Source organism: Osmia lignaria, chromosome 3 (assembly GCF_051020975.1).
Source record: "Osmia lignaria lignaria isolate PbOS001 chromosome 3, iyOsmLign1, whole genome shotgun sequence".
Classification (NCBI taxonomy): Eukaryota; Metazoa; Arthropoda; class Insecta; order Hymenoptera; family Megachilidae; genus Osmia; species Osmia lignaria.
The window spans coordinates 3,834,923-3,859,797 of record NC_135034.1 but is presented as its reverse complement, the minus strand read 5'-3'; the positions used below and the strand labels follow the sequence as shown (position 1 = coordinate 3,859,797).

Here is a 24,875-nt window from a genome sequence, read left to right as displayed (position 1 = left end):
TGACTTTCAATATTTTCAACTTTATCGCAGACTCCCCTTTTTTCTTTCTTCCCCGGGAACACGTTCTTCTGTTTTCTTTGTTTCTTTCCTTCTTTTTTCTCTAACGTTACCATTTCTTGTCGTTCTTTCTTTTACCTCCCTATCCCATCCCTAAGCCAAGGGACGACAATCGAATGTCATCGAACAACCCTCTTAGACCCGTGGGACCGGTTGCACCGTATCGAAGAGAATGTTTTTATGCTTTCTTAGATCGTCTCGATCAGCCATTTAGAATTTCATAGCACAAAGCAGCGATTTATCATCCCTTCACTCCTGATAAATTCGGCAGATCGAGGTATAAGATTCTTTGCTTAATCTTATAACGATTTACTCGTCTGTTTTTCCATTTTCTGTATGTTTTGTTCGTAATTTGGAATTTCCTTGCAATGTTAATTTTTTTCTTTTTAATAAAAGTTTAATATTATGTCGACTAGAAGGTCATTAACTAAGGGGTTTTCTGTTATTTTTTTAAATTAAAGAGAAACTTATGATATACTTGGTTAATTGTTTTGATAGTTAACAAGTATTCCACCTTTCAGTAGAGAAAATCAACTATTCGTCAGACATGAAAAGAGTGCACTTCAAAGGGGTTGGTTTCTTGAAAATATCTCGACAACGGCATTCTGTCGCGTGCTTTATGAAATATTTTATACAGAGAAGAGCACGACAGGCATTCCGATCATTTTCTTCTGCTGTTTCATAAAGCATACAACTTCATAAAATGATTACCAAAGAATTTCAATAATATCTATTTCGTGGAAATAGATTATTACGGACTTACCTGTGTCCGTGGTTCCAGGTAAAAGAATAGCATCGTCCCGGAACCAGGAGGTGACTGTCAAGTGTTCTTTGACGTCTTCCCGTGCTGTGCAAGATAGAACGGCGTTACACCCCTCCAGCACCGGAGATCTATTCACCCTTACGTCGTAACCAGGCACCGTTAGCACTAAAATCAAAAAGAAAAATCTCGGTTAGATGTAAACTTTGAAACAACAGCCGTGATGCATTACTATTCTTTTTCCAGCTTCCTTCTCCCCTAAAGTGAATTTTAAATATGGCTTGGAGACATGGATACGCATCCAAAGCCGATTATTTTAGTATTAAATTTCACATAAATCTAATTAATTAAGAAAAATTATATTGGTGACTACTATTACTAATTTTAAATTTTTTCATATATTTTGTGCTAACATTAGACTTAATATAGAATAAATATAGAATAATATAGAATGAATAGAATAAACTCTCGTTATATCGCCACTCTTTATATTGTCAGTTGTACAAATTTCCCTTTACACATGTTCTGGTTTTGAAGTAAAATATCACACGAAAGGAGTTCTTTCTATATTATTAATCCCAAGAATGTTCCTTAGCCCTGTACACGGCAATATAGCAAAAGTTTATTATATCATCACGATACTAATAAGGTATGAAAAAAAATATCTTGATTCCTCTATCGGAGAATTATAGTTGTGCTACTGTTAACATTATTCTCACCCAGCATATAAAAATATTACGAGTTTTATAAGAATTTGAAGCATAAATGATTCTACCTGAATTTTTTTCTATGCCTTTCAACGAGTTTTATTCGAATATGTATTTCTCGAAGAAAAGATAGAAAATAGATTTGTTGGGGTAAATTCCTCGGCAGAAAGATAAGATTAGCAGGGCATCCGGAAATTCATTTTCAGCTCCAGCAGTTCCGTCGCTGCTCCATTTATTTCGAGATCTGACAGGTAGCTACGATATTGCTCTTAATAGCACTGTCAAGTCAGGCGTCATGCTGTTAGGCGTCTCATTTCGGAGGCACAATTTAAGTATTAAATGTAACGCGTTTAAGTCGGCCCCTTTTCCTGCTGCTGACATCCTGAAAATTCGCAATAACGCGCTTTTCTATTCCTGCCGGAGGTAACAGGTAAACGTCGTTGGTTATTAGACAACATCTTGCCTTGGATGAATTTATATTGTTCCCCCATGTTTTACAATAGCGAACCGTAGAAAAGTGAATTTTCAGGAATTTCATTCTGATGGAAACAATTTTCTCAAAGTAAATTGTAACGAATTTTCAAGCATTCGTTTAAAGAGAATTGCTTCTAGAAATGTTTGGGGATGTATTCTGCAAGCTAATTTAAAATACATCTTGCATTTATTACATAACATATTTATTCATAATATTTATCGTGTTTTAGTAAAAAAATTTTATTATTAGATATTAAAAATCTTAAGATCTGATAATTAACGTTCATCCATTTTAATTCCTAATATCAAAAATTTGGATGTCTAGTAATTTATTATTTAAAATCCTAAAGTTGAAAAAAAGAGAAGTATTGCATTTGAGATATTTCATTAATATTTTTGAAATTTTATTAATTATAATTATTTTCAGATATTAAAAATTTCAATATTTAATATCTTATAATTAAAATTTATTAATTTTAATCCTTCATTAAATTAAATAAGGTCTCTCCATGGTCCGCGGTCCGAGGGTTAACAAAAGTAGCCTAACTACATTTTAAATTTACGGTGAAAATAAAAATAATTAAACCATGAAAAACGTTGAATTTATCATGTAAAGATGAACTATTTGATCAAAGAATCATCCCTTAAACTATTAACCTACTTAATCTACTTAATCCACTTAATTCGATTTATTAATTTATTAATTTATTTTTTATCATTTAAAATTCCAAGTTTGAAAAAAATATTTAAATAAACTGAAACTGCATATTTATATATTTCAGTAATATTCATCATATTCTAATAATTACAATTAGTATTAAATATTAAAAATGTTAATACCTAATATTTAATAATTAAAATTTATTAATTTTAGCAATTAGTATCATTAATTTTAATGTGTAATAATTTCTTATTTAAAATCCTAAAATAAAAAAATTTTTTTTAAATTGAGAATGGCAAGTATAAAAAAAGTTATTGCAAACTGTAAATATAAAATTAATTTCAAAAATGAATCTACAAATTGTTAAACCAACACTGACATCAATCTCCCTTTAGTATAATCTGCATAAATATTTAAAGAGCTTTTCACTGAGTGGCTTGTAGAAGAAAATTCCAAGTGCTGATGTTTCATCTTGAGTTATTATTCTATTACGGTGGCCAGGTAAAAAGAGTGTCTATGCAGTCGAACGTAAAGGGGGGTGAAACGAAATGAGGTAGTGGAAGGAAAGCGTTATCGAGGGCGATAACGTCGCTAAATTGAACAGAAAATAAGAGCGAATCGATGGACTCGGGAAAGATTTTGCTTCTTCCGCTTTAAATTGATTCATTTGAATAGAAAAATACATCGTTTGTAGCTTCGTACCCCTTCCAATCCATGATTTACAAAAGAGATATTTAATTCCTCCCTTGGACGGACGAAATGTACGAATTTAAATATTTGAGAACGTACAAGAAGCTATCTTTTTTATTTCATTTTCAACGTTAATATTTCATGTAAATTTGCAGGTCCTGTTTCAACTGCATTACTGTATTACGAATATAGTTGAAATGAAAGACTGACATTTCGTAATTTTATATGATGGAGTTGATGAATTTCAGAATTATTTCACTGTTATATTCACTAAATAATATTAACAAAATTTTTTCCATTATTTTCGGATTGATTTCATCCTGTGAATTAAAGGTAGAAGTTTTGAATTTTATTATTAATTTAAAGCGTTTCATTTTATATTTTAATAAAAGTTGATAGCAGTGCCAGGATGAAGAGGTCTAAGGAGATCTGGGCCTCACTTTCTCGGGACTCTTTTCTGAGAGCTTACTATATTATATGAAATTCATTTTTATTGTTATTCATTTTCTTTGCGTTTCAATTCTATTTAATTTTATTTAGAATAAGTTTCAAGTATAGTAACCAAAGGAGCCATAGAAGATTTAGTAGCCTCGGGCCCCAGAAATCTTACTCCGTTCATGATTGATAGCAAAAATTTTCAAGATTTGAAATGAAAATTAAAATGAAGATGACATTCCCTATCCAAATCTTATCAAAATGTTGAAAAAGTAGTTCTACTATCAGCATCGAACATTATTTATTGAATTTTAAAAGAAATTGAACTTGTGTAGAATTTTAAATAAATCAAATCCACATTTTGTTTTCTAAGCTTTATCTCACTCGAAATCCGAGAAAAATACATGTCTGTGAGTGGAAGCGGGTATCCCGTTGAACGTATTGCGATCTAGCCCGAAGGATTCGGCGTATCGCGTCTTTCTGATGTCGGAAACCGAAAAAGAAACTTAATCCCCCCGATGGCTGGGAATCCGCTCGAAATATCGTTGCTCGCTTCGCTGAAGATCCTCGCGTATTGGCCTCGTTTGCACGTTTCGTTTCATCCGCCATCCTCTTGCTTCGCAATCTGATCGTGATCCAGGTATTTTCCGGTTTCGTAACCAGAATAGGGACGTACTATCCCCGCCGAGGTGGGTTTGCTAATTCTGACGTCTCCAAGGAGCTGTTGTGGCTCCTTTTCTACCTTTCTCTTTTTATATCCTGATCCTGTGACCCTTATTTTCACTCCTCGACGAAGCCAGAATTCGTCCAATTGCTCCTCGGGGCACTTTCTTCTATTGAATTGATACTATCTTTTATTTTGAAATAGAAAATTATATCTATTTTTAATAACCCTTAAAGGCTATTATCAACTATCATCCTTAGATAAATTTAGTTGTTAAAATATGTGAGAGGATTATCAGTATTATGATAAAATAATATCACCTCTGATAATCTGAATAAATATATAAATAATTAATATTAGTGTAGGGACGCAAACAGAAAGAAGTTTTCTCCTGCATAAAGAGAAAGCGAGGTTCGAGCATAAACAGATGGCCTTTTAACACAAAGGACAATAAAGTCGTTGTGCATTCGGATTCGGCGACATCGGTAGGTTTTAGCCTTCGACGCGTTGCTACGCGGGAAAACTAAAGTGTTTAGAGGCGTTTAAGGGAAAATTTTCCTGTTTCTTTTCTAGAAATATTCCGGGTTTGCCTAGGCTATATAACGTCTAGCTAATCCGGCGGAGACAGTTTGTTCTCTTACTTACGTCCCGCAACGTAGTTCGGTGCAATCTTAGTCAAGTTAGAACAGTTACAATTACATTAGCTAATTGTATTTTACAAGTTATTATATAAACTATTTATTCCTACAACGCGAGTGTTTAATTAATTTACCTACGCATGTGATCTGAAATTAGCAATTGTTTCGTTTTTCAATCCTTGGACGGCAGACCATGGAGAAAGTCCCAATTTTAATTTGATATGATATTTCATATTATTTTCATTTTCTATATTTTACACTGTTCCTTTAAAAATTATTCATCCAGTAAATGAACTTTAGATCAATATCCTTGTATATGTTTTGCCAGTTTGGGTCTCGATTGATCCAGACTCTGTTATTCAAGGGTTAAATAACATAAGACGAAATTAGCTTCCAGTGAAATTTTACCTATGATAGCTTTTAAGAGTGTTAGGTTACATTTAAGGAACAGTTTAAAATTTAAAAAAAAAGATTAAAAAGAATTCAAAATTAAATTAAATCTGTTGTCAACGATTAAAATTGTAGAATTTATTTTCAAATCTTAAATATAACACCTTAATAATAGAAATCATATAAAAAGAATGTAGAATAGTGCTACCACTATTTTGATAAAATCAACCCCACTATAAGAAAGTTTTACAAAATACTTCATTATTATTATCCTTTCAAACTAAATTTGTAGAAAGGAAACACTTTTCCCTGGGTTCTCTTTTGTTACGAGGACATCATCATCGAAAGTGTCGTAGCTTCATTGAAGTATTCCTAGAATCCCTTATGGAACCTGTTCCGAAAAGGTGGCGGGAAAAAAGGGGGAGCAGTTTCTCCCTTTTTTTTTAGACAATGCTGCTCCTCTCGAGAATAAGTCCTTTGGCGAAGATGAGGGTCGAGCCGATGTCATTTCAGATAAATTCTTCGTCGCTTTTCAGCTTGTCCAGCCTTGGTATCTCGTGCTTTTCACTCGTGATACCTTGCATCGAGAAGAGCAAGCGGAAATCAGGCTACTATTGCCTTTCCCTAATCGAATATTCCTTTTCCAGACAAATACTTTGCACTTTGGTCAATGTTTCTTTGATGCTTTGGATTTTATGTTTCAATTTATTTTTTTGGAAAATATTTTTAAAAGAATTTCTAGAAGAAAGAAAATCAAAACAGGAATATCATCAAACGTTTCAAGTACGGATTAATATTCTATTAAAGATTCATCCATTTAATTAACAAAAGTAACCTAATAATTTTTTTAATTAAAAAAAAAGAAGACATTCTATTCTAATCACACTCTATACTTTATATTATAAAACAAAATGATTAAATCATGAATACCATAAAACTTACCAAGGAAAAATTAATATTCCAGAAAATAATCATCCACTTAACTGATAAGAGTAATTTAATAATTTTTGAAATTTAAAATGAGAAGTTATTTGCTCCTAATCAACTTAATTAAAGTTGAAAGCTTTTCACCATTTTTAAGCGATAAAGTTTCACATTATATTGGAAGAATAATTTTTAAAGTCGCAGAATTAAATATAAATTGGGGAATCCCCTTGACTGATAAAAATAGTATAAGAAATTCTATCCTAATCCACTTAACTCGATCAAAGCCAAAAGATTTTCACCCTCAAAGAGACCCAACAATAATACCAGAAACCGACCCCTAAGAATAAAGAACGAAATCAGTGGTGAGTCGCAAAAACGCTGAGCTTCCTCGAACCTTATCACCATTATCCGGAAGTGTGCCTTCAAACAGAGACAATTAGCTCGCGGATAAGCAAGCTGCGACTGGAAAAGCAAACTGCGCGACGAAAGTGTACACCGTTCCCTTCTGTCCTCTCGCGACCAATTAACCGTTTCATTCAGCGTATCTCCTCGAGATCTGGCTGACAGACGTGCGACCAGACGAATGCGACAAGGATGGAGAACGGAAACGCGAAGAAACACTGGACATCCGGTGGAAGGAGGGTGGTTGAAAGAGCCTCGCTTTCAAAAGAGACGCAGCAGCGGCAGAAAAAAAAGAAGTTGCAAGTTTTACGGGACAAGGGAGCGGATGGAAAGAACATTCAGCAACAGAAGTCGCGAAGAGGAAAATTGGATGAAGATGGCGAGTCGAAGATAGTACGAAATGCGTGAGAACGAGAGAAAGAGAGAGAGATAGGGGGGGGGGATGGAAACGGAAACGTTAGAATCTGACTGCAAGGGAAAAACCGTGAAAGGGTAGCAAGAGGAGGGATGAAATCTCGCTGAATGCCGGGTCACTCGTTTAAATAATTAAACGCGTAATTACCGCCGGCTGGAACACATTTTAATGAACGGGGCCTTTTCCATGCCACCCTCTCTCACCCCTTTACCAACATCCCATCCCTTGACGGAGCGTGCTGAAGCCTGCAAGAAACTGCGAGCACAGTCGTGAAAAAGAGTCACCAGACTTTTCGACGGGAGGACTGGCTTTTCGCGCAACTTAGAAGGTGCTTCTTACAGAGTGAACCTGCAACACCCTTGTTTCTATTTTTATTTTATCAGACCTGACATCCTTGGTATTTCAGAGTTCAAAGGCTATAATTCAAATTCAAAATGTTTCAACCCTTTTTTTTCTAATAATTACTGAGATATTTTAGAAAATTGTAGTAAACGTGTTTGAGAATAATAAAAAATGAAGAGGATTATTTTGACCTCTTATAAGACAATTACGGTCGCGGCACTGATCAGGGGATAATTAATTAGTAATCATAAAACGGTAGAAATTTTGATTAATCCTCATCCCGTCGTTTTGGTCGAAAATGAGTTTAGTCTGTTGTAAAACGCTTTTAGTAAGTCGAACATCTTCGAGCGTCAGAAAAGAATCGAGATTATTGGAATTTCGATTGGAGGACGGCTTGTTAGCGAGAAGTTCGCGGTAAGTTCGATGTAACGAGATTTAATTAAAGCCGCATTTCATAGATTCGACTTCTATGATCGTTTACGTTCCACTCTGTCGTGGTGCAAGTTTTTTTTTCTCTCCTTCAAGTGCTGCTGCTAATTGCATTTAAGAAGGGAGGAAAGTCGCGCCCCGTTTTTTAGTCGGGAAACTTGTTATCGCGAGCTCCTAACTGGACCGGTATTTACTTGTAAATTCATTTGGAATCCGTGATAAGTTGATCGTTATTGTTTGCATGTCTGATGAGATTAAAGGATAGTTTTTAATTGTACTGTTTCCTATTTATTGGCTCAATTTTATTTTATTCGATAAGAAGAATTATGGCCTACTTGGTCATTAATTAATCTACTTACCTTTTTTTATTTTACAAGTTACCTATTACTCTATATTCACGATTTAATTATTAATTATACTAAACGTGTCTGGGTACCCAAAAATTCAGGCACCCAAACCTCGGGTCGGGTCAGGTCAGGTAATGATCGGATTTATTACTTTTTAAAAAATATTTCAGAATAAAAGTAAAGGAGATAAATAAATGAAAGAGTAGAAAATACTAAAGCAAGTTTCTCCACCGCGTCATTCAGAATTTCGATTCCGAACCGGAATCAACGTGAAGGAACTTCCGTCGTGGAAAAGAATGTACGGACGGTAAATTCGAGAAGTTCTCGAGCCCACGGATGGGCCGGGTATCGATTGACCCCCCCCGTCACGAGTTTCTCCGGAAGTTCGTAAGTCGTGACCGTCAGCGGTAACAGAAATTCTTCTGCTGCTTTTCGTCGAGTCATCCGGAAACTTTCCCGACGAGGAGCCGGTTCAAGCCAATTTTAGTCGAAATACTGAATCTAGAAATCGAATTTTCCGACCAATCCCGACCATACGTTCTCTCCCATGAAACTTGACCATTCCCGCCAACTCTTTTCAAGCAAACATTATACGATATTCATGATAAATCAACAAACGAACATTCAAATTGATATGTACAAAACATATAGATACTGATTAATTATTATTCGTCAACAAGAGTGACAATTATTATGATTCGATCGTATCTGGTACACAATGTATCACAAATGACGAATGATGCTTAGCATTGCATGAACAGTGCTCTCGGTAATTATCATTATCGAACAATTTGCTCCCAGTTGCAATAATGAATATTACTAGAGTCTCGTTTACGAAATATATTTACTGACCCAATGGGTCAGTGACTCCAATGGGTAGCAAAGAGTTGCATGATGCACTTTAAACCGTATTCAAACTGTTCTATAAACATTATCGAGTAATTAGGTATTAAAGAATCAATGAATCGTGTGATTGAAATGAATCGCGTAATTGAATGAGTGGATCTCGAAATTCTATTGAAGTTTTTAGCTGTAACGTATGCAAAATGGATACTAATTTTGTAGCATAGTCAAAGTATTATGTGCTGGAGTAAACTCTCGTTATATTGCCGAGAGAGGGGCTATAGAAGCGGACAATCTTTCAAGCTTTCAAAGTGTCATTTGAAAGGAGGAAAGGAAGACAGAAGTGTAGCATCTTCATATGCTAAGGGTTAACAATCTGTGCAAAGATCAGATCGATCACGTGGCAATAGAACGAGAGTTCACTATATGTTAAAAGTTAGATATTTCAATTCATTTAATTTATAAAGAGAATTCTAATTTATAGAATAAAATACTAAATAGAGCATCCTGGGAGTCAAGCACTCAATTTTCAATTACAACCAGTGTTCCGACTATTCGGAGTATCAATAGAATGAGGATGGACATGAGGTGGAATTGGCGTCATCGGTAATAAATGAATGAAACCAGATAATTAAGGTTAAATAGTAAAACAAATTTATTATGGAAAATATTAAGGACTCTACTCTACGGGAACCGGCTGTAAAAAACCCTAGTTGAAAGTGGGGAAAAGGCCTGGTCCCAACAAACAAATTATACTAAATGAATATATATATAATAAAAATAATACAAAACAAAACATATAAAAGTATAAACCTTAAGATAAAACTAGAGATTAAAATGAAACGCAATTGAATGATCATCCAACAATTAATAATAACGCGCGCAAGAGAGCTCTCTTACCAAACCATGACCGGATGGCGCCTCAGTGACGTCGCAGCAGATCGTCGTGGTCTTATCAAACAATATTCCTGATCACAGGAGGCGTCCCGACCAACGAGGACAAAGTGACCGTATACACGCGCCACTAACTGCATGGCTAGCCAGGTGGGCAGGCTCAGCGGATCGCTGAACTGTGCCGTCCAATATGTAACTGCACACAGTTAACCGTCTGAAAACCTCCCAAGAGATCGCCGGGCCGTGCAGATAACCCAAACAGCACCTAGGTGCTTATCACAAAATAGGACCCACGCCCGATCGCTATAGCGCCCGTCAAACGAACACCACCAGTCCAGAATTCAATTGAACAAACACACAACGGCAAAACCAAAAGCACCGTAAAAATCAGAAATAGTAACCCGCACAAAGCACCGATCACGGTTCAATGCGTGGGCCCAGTCCCGGACCGTCCCACAGTGGTTCGAACACTAGGGTGCTAGCTGGACAAAAATATTTTTTCATGCTTTTAGGCTTATTTGGGATTCTTATCCTTAGAAAATAATCCTGTTTTGTGTTGTAAGTTATTATTTTTATGTGTTACATAAAAATATGACTAATTAAAGGAAAAAAAATAAAATTACGGTATTGCACTGTAGCTATGAGATAAAAAAAATGTAGATATGAAAATACATAATAATCAATAAATATTTAATGCTTAATAATACATAATAATGACTATTTAAAGTATATAAACTAAACTTACTCGCTACTTGAGTCATTAGCACCCGAAGAACATTCAGTTGATTCTGATTGTTCATCTTCATCAGCAGCAGTACTAACAACTCTTTGCATGTCACTTACATCTGTATCCAACATTGACGCTAACCCAAGAATAAAAGACATGGGTACTCGTCACAAAGCATTTGCAGAAGAAAGGCAATGTGCCGCAGTCTATGGTTTCATAAACTAATTTACAGGCCAGCTTAGAATTTTTTAGGATAGTGAATTCATTTACAAACGTAGAAATTCTGAATTGCTTTATGACAGGTACCGCGCTGTGGCGAAGACGATGCAGATGGCATTTATAAGGATCCTCGCAGGGATAATAATGCGATAACAACAATAACAATAACGGTAAATAAGCACAAGAGAAAAAACAGGATAATAATAACCACAATTAAAAACAACGAAACTGTGAATTATAAAAAAAAGACCACTAACTGACGAGCGTATCGGTTGCACCAATATATGTCACGGGCGACAGCGTTAACTTCATTTTAACATTTAGCATACTTTTGCAAATTTTTGCAAGTCGAGTATGGTATTAGAATAAAGCAGACAATCTCTACTTTTCATTGGTACAACTTTCATCGCGTGGAACGACGTGGAGCATATACTTCTACACTGACGAATCGTTACATTATGAAAATTTTTCATACGAAATAATAACCTAATTCGAAGATCGATTTACAAAAATACAAGAAAGGTATTGATGATTTTGGGTGATTAAAACTGAAATATACCCTTTCAGCTGCTACATTCATCATCAACATGAAACTTAAGTGCATTTTAACAAACTTATAACATATTCCAGTCGACCATGGAAATGCGCTCGATTGACTAGCAATGAGTGGTCCGCTCTTACATAATACATTGCCTAGTCTGTACACATTTACGAAAAGGCTGGAAGGTCTAACAATATTAGAATTTTAATCTATGGTTATTCTAGATTACATAAAAACAATTAGTTTTTATTAATTTGAAAATGATTTTTGTCCACCTAAATCAGCCATTCGAACCACTGTGCGTCCCTTCCACCGACTCGCCGCTCGTGCCTGCACATCGCAGCGTGACGTTGTCCCTGCATTTATCCCCGCATTTTGAAACATGCAAAAAGCGCGAGATGCGAACAACCAGGATCGAATTAAAATTTCTGTGGCCCGGAGTTATCGCATCTCCAAAGGCCCCTTTAGTTTTGTACATCGCATTGTGCATCATAGAATTGTACATAAAGATGCTAACAATAAAAAAAAATTTAATTCAATATTTTTTTAAATAGAAAATGAAAGGTTTATAACGAGGCCTCCTGTAAAGTGGGGTCCAGGGTTGTAACTTCTCTTAGATTTTCCAATTTCTTTTTTTTCTTTTTTTAAAATAAATATATTAAAAATTTAGTTTCTATGGTATAACATTTTTATAAACAACCAGTGCAGTTTTGTACAAGATAGAAAATAGTGTCGGTTGGCTCAAAATCAGCCATTTAAATGGTGGCTCACGTAAAGCCAGTATCGGGCAAACTTCCGTGCCGCGTTCAGGCGAGAAAATTCTTTCTCTTTCTATCTTTTTTCGTTTCAGCTTCGGATCGAACTTCCACCGATACAATTTAACGGCGTTCAGTGGCATTTTCCCTTAGATATTTACTCGGGGGATGACCCGGTGAAAACGCGGTCCGTGCAGCGAACCGCTTCCGGTATAATGGGATCCTCGGGAACATTCTCCACCTTTATCGCGGCCAGTCACGTTTCTCCAGCGACGTTCCGTCTGTAATTGACGTTTATTGTGCTCACGCAACGCCGTTTCGGGGCGAAGTTTCCGTCTCGTATCGATGGATAAATGAGTTTTCAAGTTACTTATATCAACGTTCGAGAAAAAGAAATTTCTTTAAATAAATTGCACTGTTCTATTAGGTTACTGTAATTTTTGTAATATCAACAGTCTGACAAGATTTCATGACATAAAAGATTTCTAAAACAACTCTTATTTTATATCAATTTAAAGCTCAAAATGTGTAAAAAGAGATTATATAAGCCTTTTACCAATTATTCTAATAGAAAGTGGTTAGGTGTTAGAAAATTGTCAAAGGATGTTCTTCACAAATTTTCTGCACAACTGACGATGAGTATAATATGAAACTACAAAGAGCACTTTTCAACTTTCTTTTTCCATTATTAAACAATTAATATTTCAGAGTTAAAAAAGTATATAGAAATTACCATGATCGATCAACCGATGATTTTTTGTAGTAATTATTTTGTAGCAATTAATATAATAAGATAGAAGAGGATTTCGAATGAGTAACAAACAGGAAACTGAATGCGAGCAAATAATTATTAAAAAAATGATGAAAAATACTTTTCCGTGGAAAACGTGCCGCGTTTTTCATCCAGTTCTCCAGCGCGTTAATAACATAAAAATAGTGCAAAATAACAAGAGAGAAAAAGCTTTGCCCGGCTGCCACGCACAGACAGAAGTCTCATTATCGTGTCCCAGTGCGGTGCTCATTAATTACTATGCTTTTTTCCCGATCTCTCCACTTTGGCAGGGAAGTATACGTGCCAGACGACTACCACGAGTTACATGAATACATGATACTATAATAGTATGCAATTAAAAAGTTCGATACCGAATCGAAAGGATGCACTTGATCATTGAGAAAAATAATACAATAATTTTTAACAAAAAATACAACCGACTTCAAAATGCGCTAAGAAGTGTAAAATAATTTATATTTCGATTATACAACTGCGTAACAATTATTAATGAAACCTCTTGCTACATTAACAAAATGCGCTAAAAGGTATAAAATAATTTCTACTTCATTTACACCAATACTCCACAGCTATTAATAAAATCTCTTTGATCGTTAAATAGTATACTAAATACATTTCAACCTTTTCGGAGGCGCAAAATAAAAAACGTTTCTTCTACTAGGTGTTACGTGCGGCCCGCGCGCGCGTGTAATTGTGGCGCTACTGTGTGGAAGTGTCAGCTGATGTATGAGTGTGAGAGTATGAAATGTGGTAGTGTATTAGTCGAGCAATACAACTATCAATAATGTAACGCGCGTGTGACGCCGTAAAGCCGGGAAATTATACTAAATGTTTGTGAGTTCGGAGATACGCTAGTCCCATACGGGCCCTTTCATCAGATCGCTAATGTAATAGGGTTTATGAAGGAGGCTAACAAAAGGTTATGTTAAAGAAAATTAGATTTGATTAAAATGAATAAAAAATGGTATATTATAAAATAAAAATATTAAGATATAATGAAATACAAATAATATTGAGAAGTATAAAATATATATAAAATATTGGAATGTGAAGAGTATATAAAATATTGAAATACATAAAGCATATAAAATATTGATAGTAGGTATAAAATATTAAAATATAATGAAATATAATAATGCGATTAAGTATATGAGAATGCAGATTTAGCTCATGAACAACGTAGGTTTGAGACACACAATTACTGGCCGGAAATAAACAAATACATGTGATAAAATACAATTTAGAAATGTGATAAAATACAATTTAGAGTTAGGAATTTCCAATTGAAGAAGACTCTTACAATCAAAATTGACTACGTCAAAATTGACTACTGGAAATTTCTCGGTAAAATATTCATAAAATAGCCGGAAGAGTAATGGAAACGACTCACCGGATTATGTGGGAAAACTGCGTGTATGAGACCCGATTTCTATTGCTGCTATTTCCTTTGACTGGTTTCTGGAGGAAGGAGAGTAGAACGCACACACCTTGAACTGTTGCACCGGAAAACGATTTTTGAACACCCGAACTATTGCGAAGTCTGTTAAACCAACTATCTAATTATATATATTTATTAAGAAATAAAATAAAATGGATACACGAAGATAGAGTCTTTTGCCCTATTTGCTACTTTGAACAACTAAGAACAAAACCCGTCTCTGAACCACTTCGCGGACCCGCCGACACGCTGCTCGCGATTGAACGTCGAAGAGTGTCGCAATCTGTACCTCTCGGAGAAGACCAGAGCGGGCTTCGTCCGAAATTGTTTACATTGCGTTATTGCGCGCCTAACGAATGCGTAAGGCGGTGTCGATGCATAAGGAGGCGGGTCTCGCTTATCGGTGGTGCAGCAGGGATATATGCGCTTCTCTCTCTGTTTTAATCTTTCTCTTTCTAATTCGAGTATATTCCTTCACTCTTCCTGCCATACTAAGGATTTTGATATTCTCATTAAAATATAATACATTTTACAAAATTGTTTTGATCTTAACGTTATAGGAAGAAAACATGCCTTTCAAAATTAATACAGATTACTGAATTTGAACGAATACTAAATAAAAGTTTGAATTCGCATCTTGGACTGACCGGCGTGGAGGAAACACAATATTACAGTATTTAATGAGTTAATAGAAAATTCGGTTTATTATAATGTATGTATAAGGAATTTCGATCATCTTTGGGGAGCCGATAAGGAACGTTCTAGAGTGGTCAGGATTATCGGACCACACGAATGATGTTTCGGGTTTACATCCGACGATACTCAGAACCAAAGACGACACGTGATTTTGAGCCGTGGGACTACGCTGATTTCGAGGAAGGAATTTGTTATGCTAACAATCGGAATTATGTCTGGAAAAGATAGACTATCTCGAAATATGAAAGATCGTTTCTGCGTTCAATCAGGGGAGGTCCAGAATGTAAAACAATCTATCGATGTCCATGGTTTCCGTTTATACCTCCAACCAAGGTCAAAGGTACAACGGATCAAGATGATGGGGGTAGACCCATCAAAAAGAGGACAAGGGGGGGGGGGGGGGGGGGGGGGGGGACACAACAACATGGCTTTCACCTTGGCAGTCGACGATGACTGCATTAACAACGCAATCCCAAAATGATGGAGACAACCCGTGAGAGGGTGGAAGGGACAGCTGACAGCAGCCAGCTCCAACAAATGCCTCAGTTAATACGGAGGATAATTCAACGGTGGCAGGGTTAACAAATGCCTCAGTTAATATGGAGCACAATTCAATGATGGGGGGGGGGGCAAGGTGAATGTGTAAAAATTTCTGTTCGGAACGTAACATAGGAAGAGCCTAATTCAGGCGTCGGCAATCTATGACAAATGATTCATTTAATAATTTCAAGTAAACAATATTCAACGGGAATCAACATACCCATTGCGGATTAACTAAATGTACATCAGAAGCGCTGCCAACTTCTGATACAATCGTTACAATTCCAAATGCTTTCCGTCGTATCTATAACGTTTCGAATTTTTCCTTACGACTTATTAATAACCAAGTTCGCCATACCGCAAACAAATCGTTATTGGCAGCATCATTTGATAGAAATTACGTGGCACGCCAAAATAACGTTTCTTAAGATATTTAATTTGAACATATTACAAAACTTTGCTTTACTTTGCCAAAACCACGCGCACTGCATAAAATTGCCATGATGGATTAGAACAAAAAACTACGCACGTGTTCATCGTTACGTTCGTCGACCTTCGGTCGAATTCGGCAGCGATCGGTCTCACACATACATAGAGCATTGTGACGTATCACTTTCTTTCATCATTTATCCGGGTATCATTAATTTTGCGCCTCCTCCAAACAGGTTGAAATGTATTTAATATAATGTTCGGAAGTTCCACTCCTGTCAGAATCGAGCTGATTTTCTTTTTGTGTGGTTTCTTACAGTTAAAAAACATCATATTTAATATTATTATGGCAGCGCATCAACAAAAACAATGTCAATAAATATTTTTATTCGTCGATCTTTCGAACTTTTTTTCAAGATTCCTAAAAGAAATATTCTGTTCTTTCAAAATACAGTAGACATACAAACTTGTCAGAAATATGTATCCCGTAGATGGCGTTGCGGGCGGTGTGCGTGTGGAGTGAGATTGGTAGCATTGTCGCCTGACGATCTAGCCACAGCCGACTCTAGTACTAGCCGTGCTGAAGTAAAAATGGCAACACCGCGAGAGTCCGGTCTGAATATATCAACACCTACCCTACTCTATCTGCCTCCCGGACTCCCAGACTCTCAGCCAATCAACGTCGTCAGACTCCCGACACTCTCCGGACTTCACATAACCTCTTTGGTTTCGATCCAATCATTTCGCTTGTTTCAAGGTTTTTATTAACTTATATACACGTTTATCAATTCTTAAATGTTTCAATTTGATCCAAAGATGGTTTCATTTTGCTTCATACCTAAATTTTCTTGAAACCACTGTAAATATTTCAAATATCATGCTTCACAACACCAAACTACTGTGAGAGTACACAAAATATATATCACATTTATAACAATTTTATACTACCACATCACTTCTATTTGCCATAGTTGCAACGTTTATATATTGTTTATACATAATTAACACAAAATAGTGTATATTACTACAGCTTTTAATTAAAAAGGACGTTAATTACAATTCCGAGCACAGGACTCTGTTTTTGAAAATAGGACTCCCGATTGTCACGTGAGCGGTGTTGCCACGTTGTTCAGCATGGCTAGTACTAACTCACTAGCGTCGGCTGTGATCTAGCATGTATGGTTGATCGGGGCGAAATAAAACGGTCACTTCGGATATCGATCGGCGCCATTACAAATCCTAAAGTTTTTCTTTTATGTTCATACCAAAGGTTCTATCGACTTTGTGTTATATTTATAATGCGCTATATACCAAAGGATGTATTTTATTTTCTTTTGTCACATAATTAAAGTTCAGAAATGTTAAACAGTAATTATAAAGTTCCTTTTCGTAGCTCGTATTTCTAATAGGTTATGGGCCCAGAGGCACGTGGCGTTGTATAATGGCGGATATACGTTTTTCAATTACAAAGCTGAACAATACGAATTACGAAATATGGAAAAGTAAGGTCGAATTGCTGTTGATTAAGGAGGACCTGTGGCATATTATAAGTGAGGAAAAGCCTGAGGATGCAAATGAAAGTTGGCTTAGAGCTGACGGTCAAGCCAGGGCGATTATCGGACTTCTATTGGAAGATGACCAGTTCATACATTTTAAGGGAGCTGTCGATGCCAAGGGAGCGTGGGAAGCGCTAAGGAAATACCACCAGAAAGCATCCTTAACAATCCAGGTACACTTGCTTAAAAGAATCATTAACCTAAAGTTAGACGAGAACGGGGATATGGAAAAGTACGTCCATGAGATGTTGAGCCTCGTGGATCGGCTCGCCGTCATGGGGGAGATCTTGAAGGAGAAAATCGTTATATCCATAATGTTGAGTAACCTTCCGGACTCTTTCGGAACACTCATTACGGCATTAGAAACTCGTAATGAAAATGAGTTGCCTTTGGAACTCGTCAAGGGGAAATTGGCGGATGAGGCAGCAAGGCGTCGGAATTTGAGAAATGGGACTCAAGAAGAAGAGAAAGTTTTAAAGGTAACTCATAAGAATACATCCGGACCAGGAAAAGCTGCAGGGAAAACTACAGAAAAACCGATTTTGTGCACCTGTTATTTCTGCAAGAAGCCGGGCCATCTGAAGAAAAATTGCATAAAGTATCAGAGGTGGAAGGAAAAGAATCCAAGCAAGTCAAATCAAAAGGCTAGTAGGGTTGTTGGTGAGAAGGTATGCGTGGAATCTACAGGCACTCGCTCTGAAAGCGATGTTTGTTTTCATGTTGACATCAGCAACACATCTTGGAATAAAGATGATTGGTGCATCGACTCTGGTGCAACCAGTCATATGTCAAATAACAGAGATTTCTTCCTTAATTTAGAGAAGTGCAATGATGATAGTGTGAGGCTGGCGAATGGCTCCTGTGCGAAAGTTGAAGGCAGAGGAGATGGACAAATTTGGTGTAAAGACCCTCAAGGAAATCCTCTTGCTGTTCATATAAAGGATGTGCTCTATGTTCCAGATTTGAAGGAGAATTTAATATCTGTCACAAGGTTGACAGAAAAAGGTTATGAGGTTAACTTTACCAAGGGGATGTGTACAATAAGAGGCAAGGACAAGATTATAATCAAGGCTAAATCGCATGGTGATTTATTTAAATTAAAGAATGTCAATAAGGCCCTCACTGTTACAAGTCAGCATTCCTTAAACTGCCAGCACACATGGCACAGAAAGCTGGGTCATAGGAACTTTGCAGCAATACAGGAAATGGTGTCAAAAGGAACAATAGAGGGAATAAAAATTAAGGACTACGGTTTGAGACAAGTATGTGACACCTGCCTAAAGGGGAAGATGACCAGAAAACCTTTCCCTCAGAAATCTGACAGTAAATCTGAATCGATATTGGATCTGATACACGAATGTGTGTGGACCAATGCAGACTAGGACTCCGGGTCAGAAACGTTATGTATTGACTTTAATTGACGATTTCAGCAGATATACGACGATATATCTATTGGGTCATAAATCTGAGACAACTGACAGGATCAAGGACTTTGTACAAGAAGTAAAGATAAAATTTGGTAAAATTCCCAAAGTTTTCAGATCAGACCGAGGTTTAGAGTACGTCAATAAAGAATTAAAGGATTTTTTCGCAAACCAAGGGATAAAGTGTCAATATACAGTCAGCTACATCCCCGAACAGAACGGCGTGGCAGAAAGAAAGAATCGATCTCTCATGGAGATGGCAAGGTGTCTATTAATTGATGCAGAACTTGAGCGGAAGTACTGGGGTGAAGCTGTCCATTTTTCCAATTATCTGCAGAATCGACTAACCACCAAAGCTACTGGTACCACCCCAATGCAGAGATGGTGCGGGATAAAGCCCAATCTCAAGGATATGCATGTCTTTGGGTCAAAAGCATATGCGCATGTTCCCAAGGAATTAAGGAAGAAGCTGGACAACAAGGCAAAAGAATACAGGTTCGCAGGATTCGATGAAAATTCTAAAGGGTACCGGCTTCTAGACACAAGCACGGATAAGATCGTGGTTAGCCGTGATGTGAAGTTCACAGAGTCAATTCAAGGTATAAATAAGAAAGTGGATCCACCAAAGGAAGATGAGGACAATGGTTCGATAATAGAATTCGAAAATAAAGAAAACGAAGAGAACACTGAGGATGACGATCATAGAGAAGAAGAGAACATTGAAGATGGCGATCATAGAGAAGAAGAGAACACTGAGGCTGATGATCGCAGAGATGAAGATAGTATTACATCCAGGAGAGGCCGCGGACGCCCTCGGATCATAAGGACTGGGGGCCGAGGCAGACCGCGAAAAGCGTACTCGGAAGGAGTTAATAGTCAAGAAAATTTTCTGGGGTACGCAAGTGAGATCCCGCTGGACGTTGCTACATCTGGTACAGATGCCGATGAATGGATTGCGGCAATGGTTGACGAAATAAAATCCATGTTAGAAAAGGACGTTTGGGAATTGGTCGAGCAGCCCGAAGGAAGAAATGTCGTGGGTTGTCGCATGGTGTTGACCAATAAATATGGACAAGATGGAACCATCAATCGGAGGAAAGCCAGATTGGTTGCCCGCGGATTTAGCCAAAGGCCTGGGATGGATTATAACGAAACTTTCGCGCCTGTAGCGCGTCTCAGTTCGATTCGTTTTGCTGCTGCTCTGGCAGCCCACTACGGAATGAGTATCCACCAAATCGATATAACCACCGCATATTTAAATGGTTTACTAGAAGAGGAGGTGTACATGGAAATGCCCAGGAACATACAGACCCTATTGAGAAAGATTGCGGATTCGGAAGACAGTAGCAATCGGATCAGGGTCGCTGCTAGGAAGATGTTGGGGCAGGTAAAATCCGGTAATAAGGTCTGCAAACTAAAGAAGGCCATACACGGCCTAAAGCAGGTCGACAGTGGCACGCGAAGTTGGACAAGGAATTAAAACTCTTGGGGTTGAGTCCATCAAACTTCGACCCTTGTGTGTACTATTGTAATAGAGGGGAAGAATTATTATTGGCCGTTGTCTATGTAGATGACATCCTAATACTATGCAGAGATTTGAAGAAAATTGAACACATTAAGAATGGACTGACTAAAGTTTTTCTTTCTGTTAAAGATTTAAGGAATCTAAAATATTGTTTAGGAATCGAGTTTGCACTTGGTAAGGGAAAAGTTAAATTGAGCCAAAAGGGATATGTCCAGAAATTACTTGAAAGATTCAACATGGTGGATGCCAATCCAGTTAAGATGCCTTTAGAACCTGGAATGGCGTTGGTTAAGGAAAATTCAGAAACCCAAAGTAAGCAGTATCCCTACCGTGAATTGGTAGGTAGTTGGATGCATCTTTCCGTGGTGTCTAGGCCTGACATAAGCTACGCGGTGAGCTACCTCAGTCAGTTCAATAATTGTTACGGAAGGGCACATTGGGAGGCCGCTAAAAGGGTGCTGAGGTACCTTAAGGGAACTAATGACTATTGTTTAGTTTACCAGTCGGGTGACGGATCATTGACAGGTTACGCGGATGCCGATTGGGGAGGCTGTGTGATTGACCGACGTTCTTTTACCGGCTATGTACTCTATTTTTGCGGAGGTCCTATAACCTGGGAGTCACGGAAGCAACGGACGGTTGCGTTGTCCTCGACTGAGGCTGAGTACACGGCTATTACGGATGCCGCTAAGGAAGTTATTTACCTGTCTAACGCGTTTCAGGAGCTCGGGGTTCAGACTGGACTCAGTGTGACGGTTTACAATGACAACGCAAGCGCTCTGAAATTGGTTGAAAACCCCGTGTACTATGCGAGAACAAAACATATCGCGATTAGGCATCACTTCTTAAGGGAAATTCTGCGTGAGAAAAAGCTTAACTTTAAGTATCTGCGTACAGAAGATATGGTTGCCGATGTATTAACTAAGGCTTTAAATGGCCCAAAACATGAGAAATTTACCAAAGCGTTAGGTTTAGTTAATTAAGTTTTTTTTTCTTTTGTATAAAGCATAAGGCAATCTGTGAGTAAATTTCAAAGTTCTCACTTTAAATTTAAGGGGAAGTGTCAGAAATATGTATCCCGTAGATGGCGTTGCGGGCGGTGTGCGTGTGGAGTGAGGTTGGTAGCATTGTCACCTGACGATCTAGCATGTATGGTTGATCGGTGCGAAATAAAACGGTCACTTCGGATATCGATCGGCGCCATTATAAATCCTAAAGTTTTTCTTTTATGTTCATACCAAAGGTTCTATCGACTTTGTGTTATATTTATAATGCGCTATATACCAAAGGATGTATTTTATTTTCTTTTGTCACATAATTAAAGTTCAGAAGTGTTAAACAGTAATTATAAAGTTTCTTTTCGTAGCTCGTATTTCTAATAAAACTATTTTGACAATTCTTCATTATAAAATTGCTGAATAGCATCGAAGATGGCATGTATGCGTTTACTGTGCGCGGTGAAAACTCGACGAAATGGGATATCGGTATTAGTTAGTGTAGTATTAGGAGGGTTTGGGGGGGGGGGCTCAGCCCCCCAGTCAGCAAAACGAATTAAATATGTTACTGTTCAACTCGTAGGGAATAAAAAAATGTACAGCCTGTTTTTAGGAGTGACACTTCCGAATATTTACCTCAAATAGGTTTTATTAATAGCTGTGGAGTATTGGTACAAATGAAATAGAAACTCTTTTATACCTTTTAGCGCATTTTGAAATTGGTTGTATCGTTTGTTAAAAATTATTTTATTTCACACTTTTTAGTGGAACGAGCAGTATTTGTAGGATGCCGTAAGGTGGTTTACCGTTTTTATTGGTTAATTACAATAACGATAGTTATTAACGATAACAAGCTCCATATATTACTGCAAGTGAGATCATCGTGGAAATATCTCCTATTAGATATGAAAGGTTTCATCGCGATCGGTACATTCCGTGCAAAGTAACACCAAGGAATAGTTTTTGGTACACTAATAGTTATTAACAATAATGAATTGCATACATTTTTGCAAATGGGATCATTGCGGATATATCTCCTACTAAATTTGCAAGGTTACATCGTGATCGGTATATTCCTTGCAAAGCAAATGCCGAAAAATATAAATGAAGCATTACGTCTTTTGCGATAAACGTCATTAGAAATGAGAAAATGCAAAATGATTTTTTAATGGGACCAATCGGGAGACATACTCTATATGATACAAAAGGTTTCGTTCCGGTTGGTCCATCCGTCTCGGAGTAATCGGGAAACGTACATTCCCCGAACGTTCCTTCGAACGTTCTTTTTCGAAGGCGGTTAAAAATCATTTGGCTCTGTCTTAAAACAGACGTACTAATTATTGAAATTGAAATAATAATGGCAAAGGAAATGGTAATAGTAATGGTCATGAGAATAAATCATTATAATTGATTCTAATGAATTGTGCGTAACTGAAATTTATTCATATTAAATTATGTTTCATTCGCATTTATAATTAAAACTATAATATCCTTTTAATTAGATAATTATTATTCATGAAGGGATTGCATTGCGTAAATGTATTATTCGTTTCAAATATTTGTGATAAAAAATTTAATGCAAATTAAAATTGTAGCCATCGTTAATCGAAAATACAAGGAAATCTGTTGAATAGATAGGATTTATTGGATTAGGTGAGGTTACAAGGTGTAGGATACAGTTTTCTCTTTTATTTATTTGTACAAGACATTCTACGATGAGGGCCATATTTATACTTTTCCTGTTCGATAGGCGTCCAGGTATTATCGCCAAACTCTCCATATCGAACGGGCGTCTAGAAAACTAACTCTACTAGGGCGTCCAGGAGATGCTCTGTACTTTCTCGACCGACAGGCGTCCAGGTATTATCGCCGTACTCTCCGTGTCGGTCGAGCGTCCAGGAACAGTTTTCCCGTACTCTCTCTTCTCCGGCAGGCGTCCAGGTATTATCGCCGTACTCTCCTGCCGGAGTCCTTAGCCTGCCTAGTCCTTAACCAAGAGCGGCCGATGGTCTTACCTCGTCCTCTCTCTTGGATAACAGCAGGCAAAATAGGCCGAGGCAGTCGCGAGCCCTTAATTTATATCCGCACGTTGCTATCCGCGGCCGCTGAAATCAACGATCTCGTCGTCAGGAATGAATGTGACGTTTTCTGCGCTCGCGTTCCGCGTCTCCGCTCGCGCCTCGCGTCTCTGCTTCCCGCGATACTCTATCATCGACTTTTCTCGAAATTGTCTGGACGTTTCCAGACCGCGTCGCTTTCGCGAAGGTTCTTTTTTACCGTTGTTACAAAATTAACTAAATGTATTTTACCATTTTTAAAATACGTAATATGAAATATGGAATTGAATATTTCAATTATGTACCTGGAGTTAATTTTTGGCAATCCCATAAAAAATTCATAATAAATTTCTGAAAGATAATTTTGATCTGATTTTCAATAATTTGCCATTATTTTTAACCGACTTCGAAAAAGGATACTCAATTCGATCAGTATACATATACAGTGTGTCCCGTAACTGGTGGTACAAGCGAGTAGGGGGTGATTCTACGTGAGAAATTGAATCGAAAATGTAGAATAAAATTTTTTCATATGACGTTTTATTTTCGAAAAAAATAAGTTTTAAAATTTATCGAATCTTAGATTTATTAAATGATTTATTATAATATTAAACGAATACATAGTTAATAAATGCAAAATAAACTCTTCATCTTTACCATTGTATTAACGAACGAAATCTACGCAGCGAATAACGAACATCCTTCTTCAACCGTTTTTAAACAAAAAAAAGGGGGGGGGGGAGTAGGCAGTGCCAACCATTTAGTAATTCAAAAAAGAAAAGTAACCATCTTTTGGTGACCAAAACCTAACACCCCCACTCGATTCAAACATCTTGGGTTTGAATCGCTCATATTACATTACACACATCGCATTTCTCAATCTCATAAATCTGTCTCCAGTTAACGCTTTAGTCATTACATCTGCGATATTTTCTTTTGAACTTACATACTCTAAGTTTATAATCTTCTTCCTAACAATATCCTTTATAAAATGTTGCTTAATATTTATGTGTTTACTCCTTTTGGAGTTTTCATACGACTTAGCTAAACTAATTGAACCCTGATTGTCCATGTATAGTGTAACTTGTCCCTTCAAATTAAAGTTTAT

At 37.0% G+C, this 24,875-nt stretch overlaps 1 protein-coding gene across 2 annotated transcripts in view; it reads right to left on the bottom strand.

Moving 5' to 3' along the window:
• Dscam3 (Down syndrome cell adhesion molecule 3) overlaps nucleotides 1-24,875 on the bottom strand; it is a 280,870-nt gene that overhangs the window by 47,341 nt on the left and 208,654 nt on the right. For both annotated transcript variants that reach the window (XM_034326185.2, XM_034326183.2), the window contains exon 6: nucleotides 821-985. In XM_034326185.2, coding sequence (XP_034182076.1) covers nucleotides 821-985 — 165 coding nt within the window. The remainder of the gene's footprint in view (nucleotides 1-820; nucleotides 986-24,875) is intronic.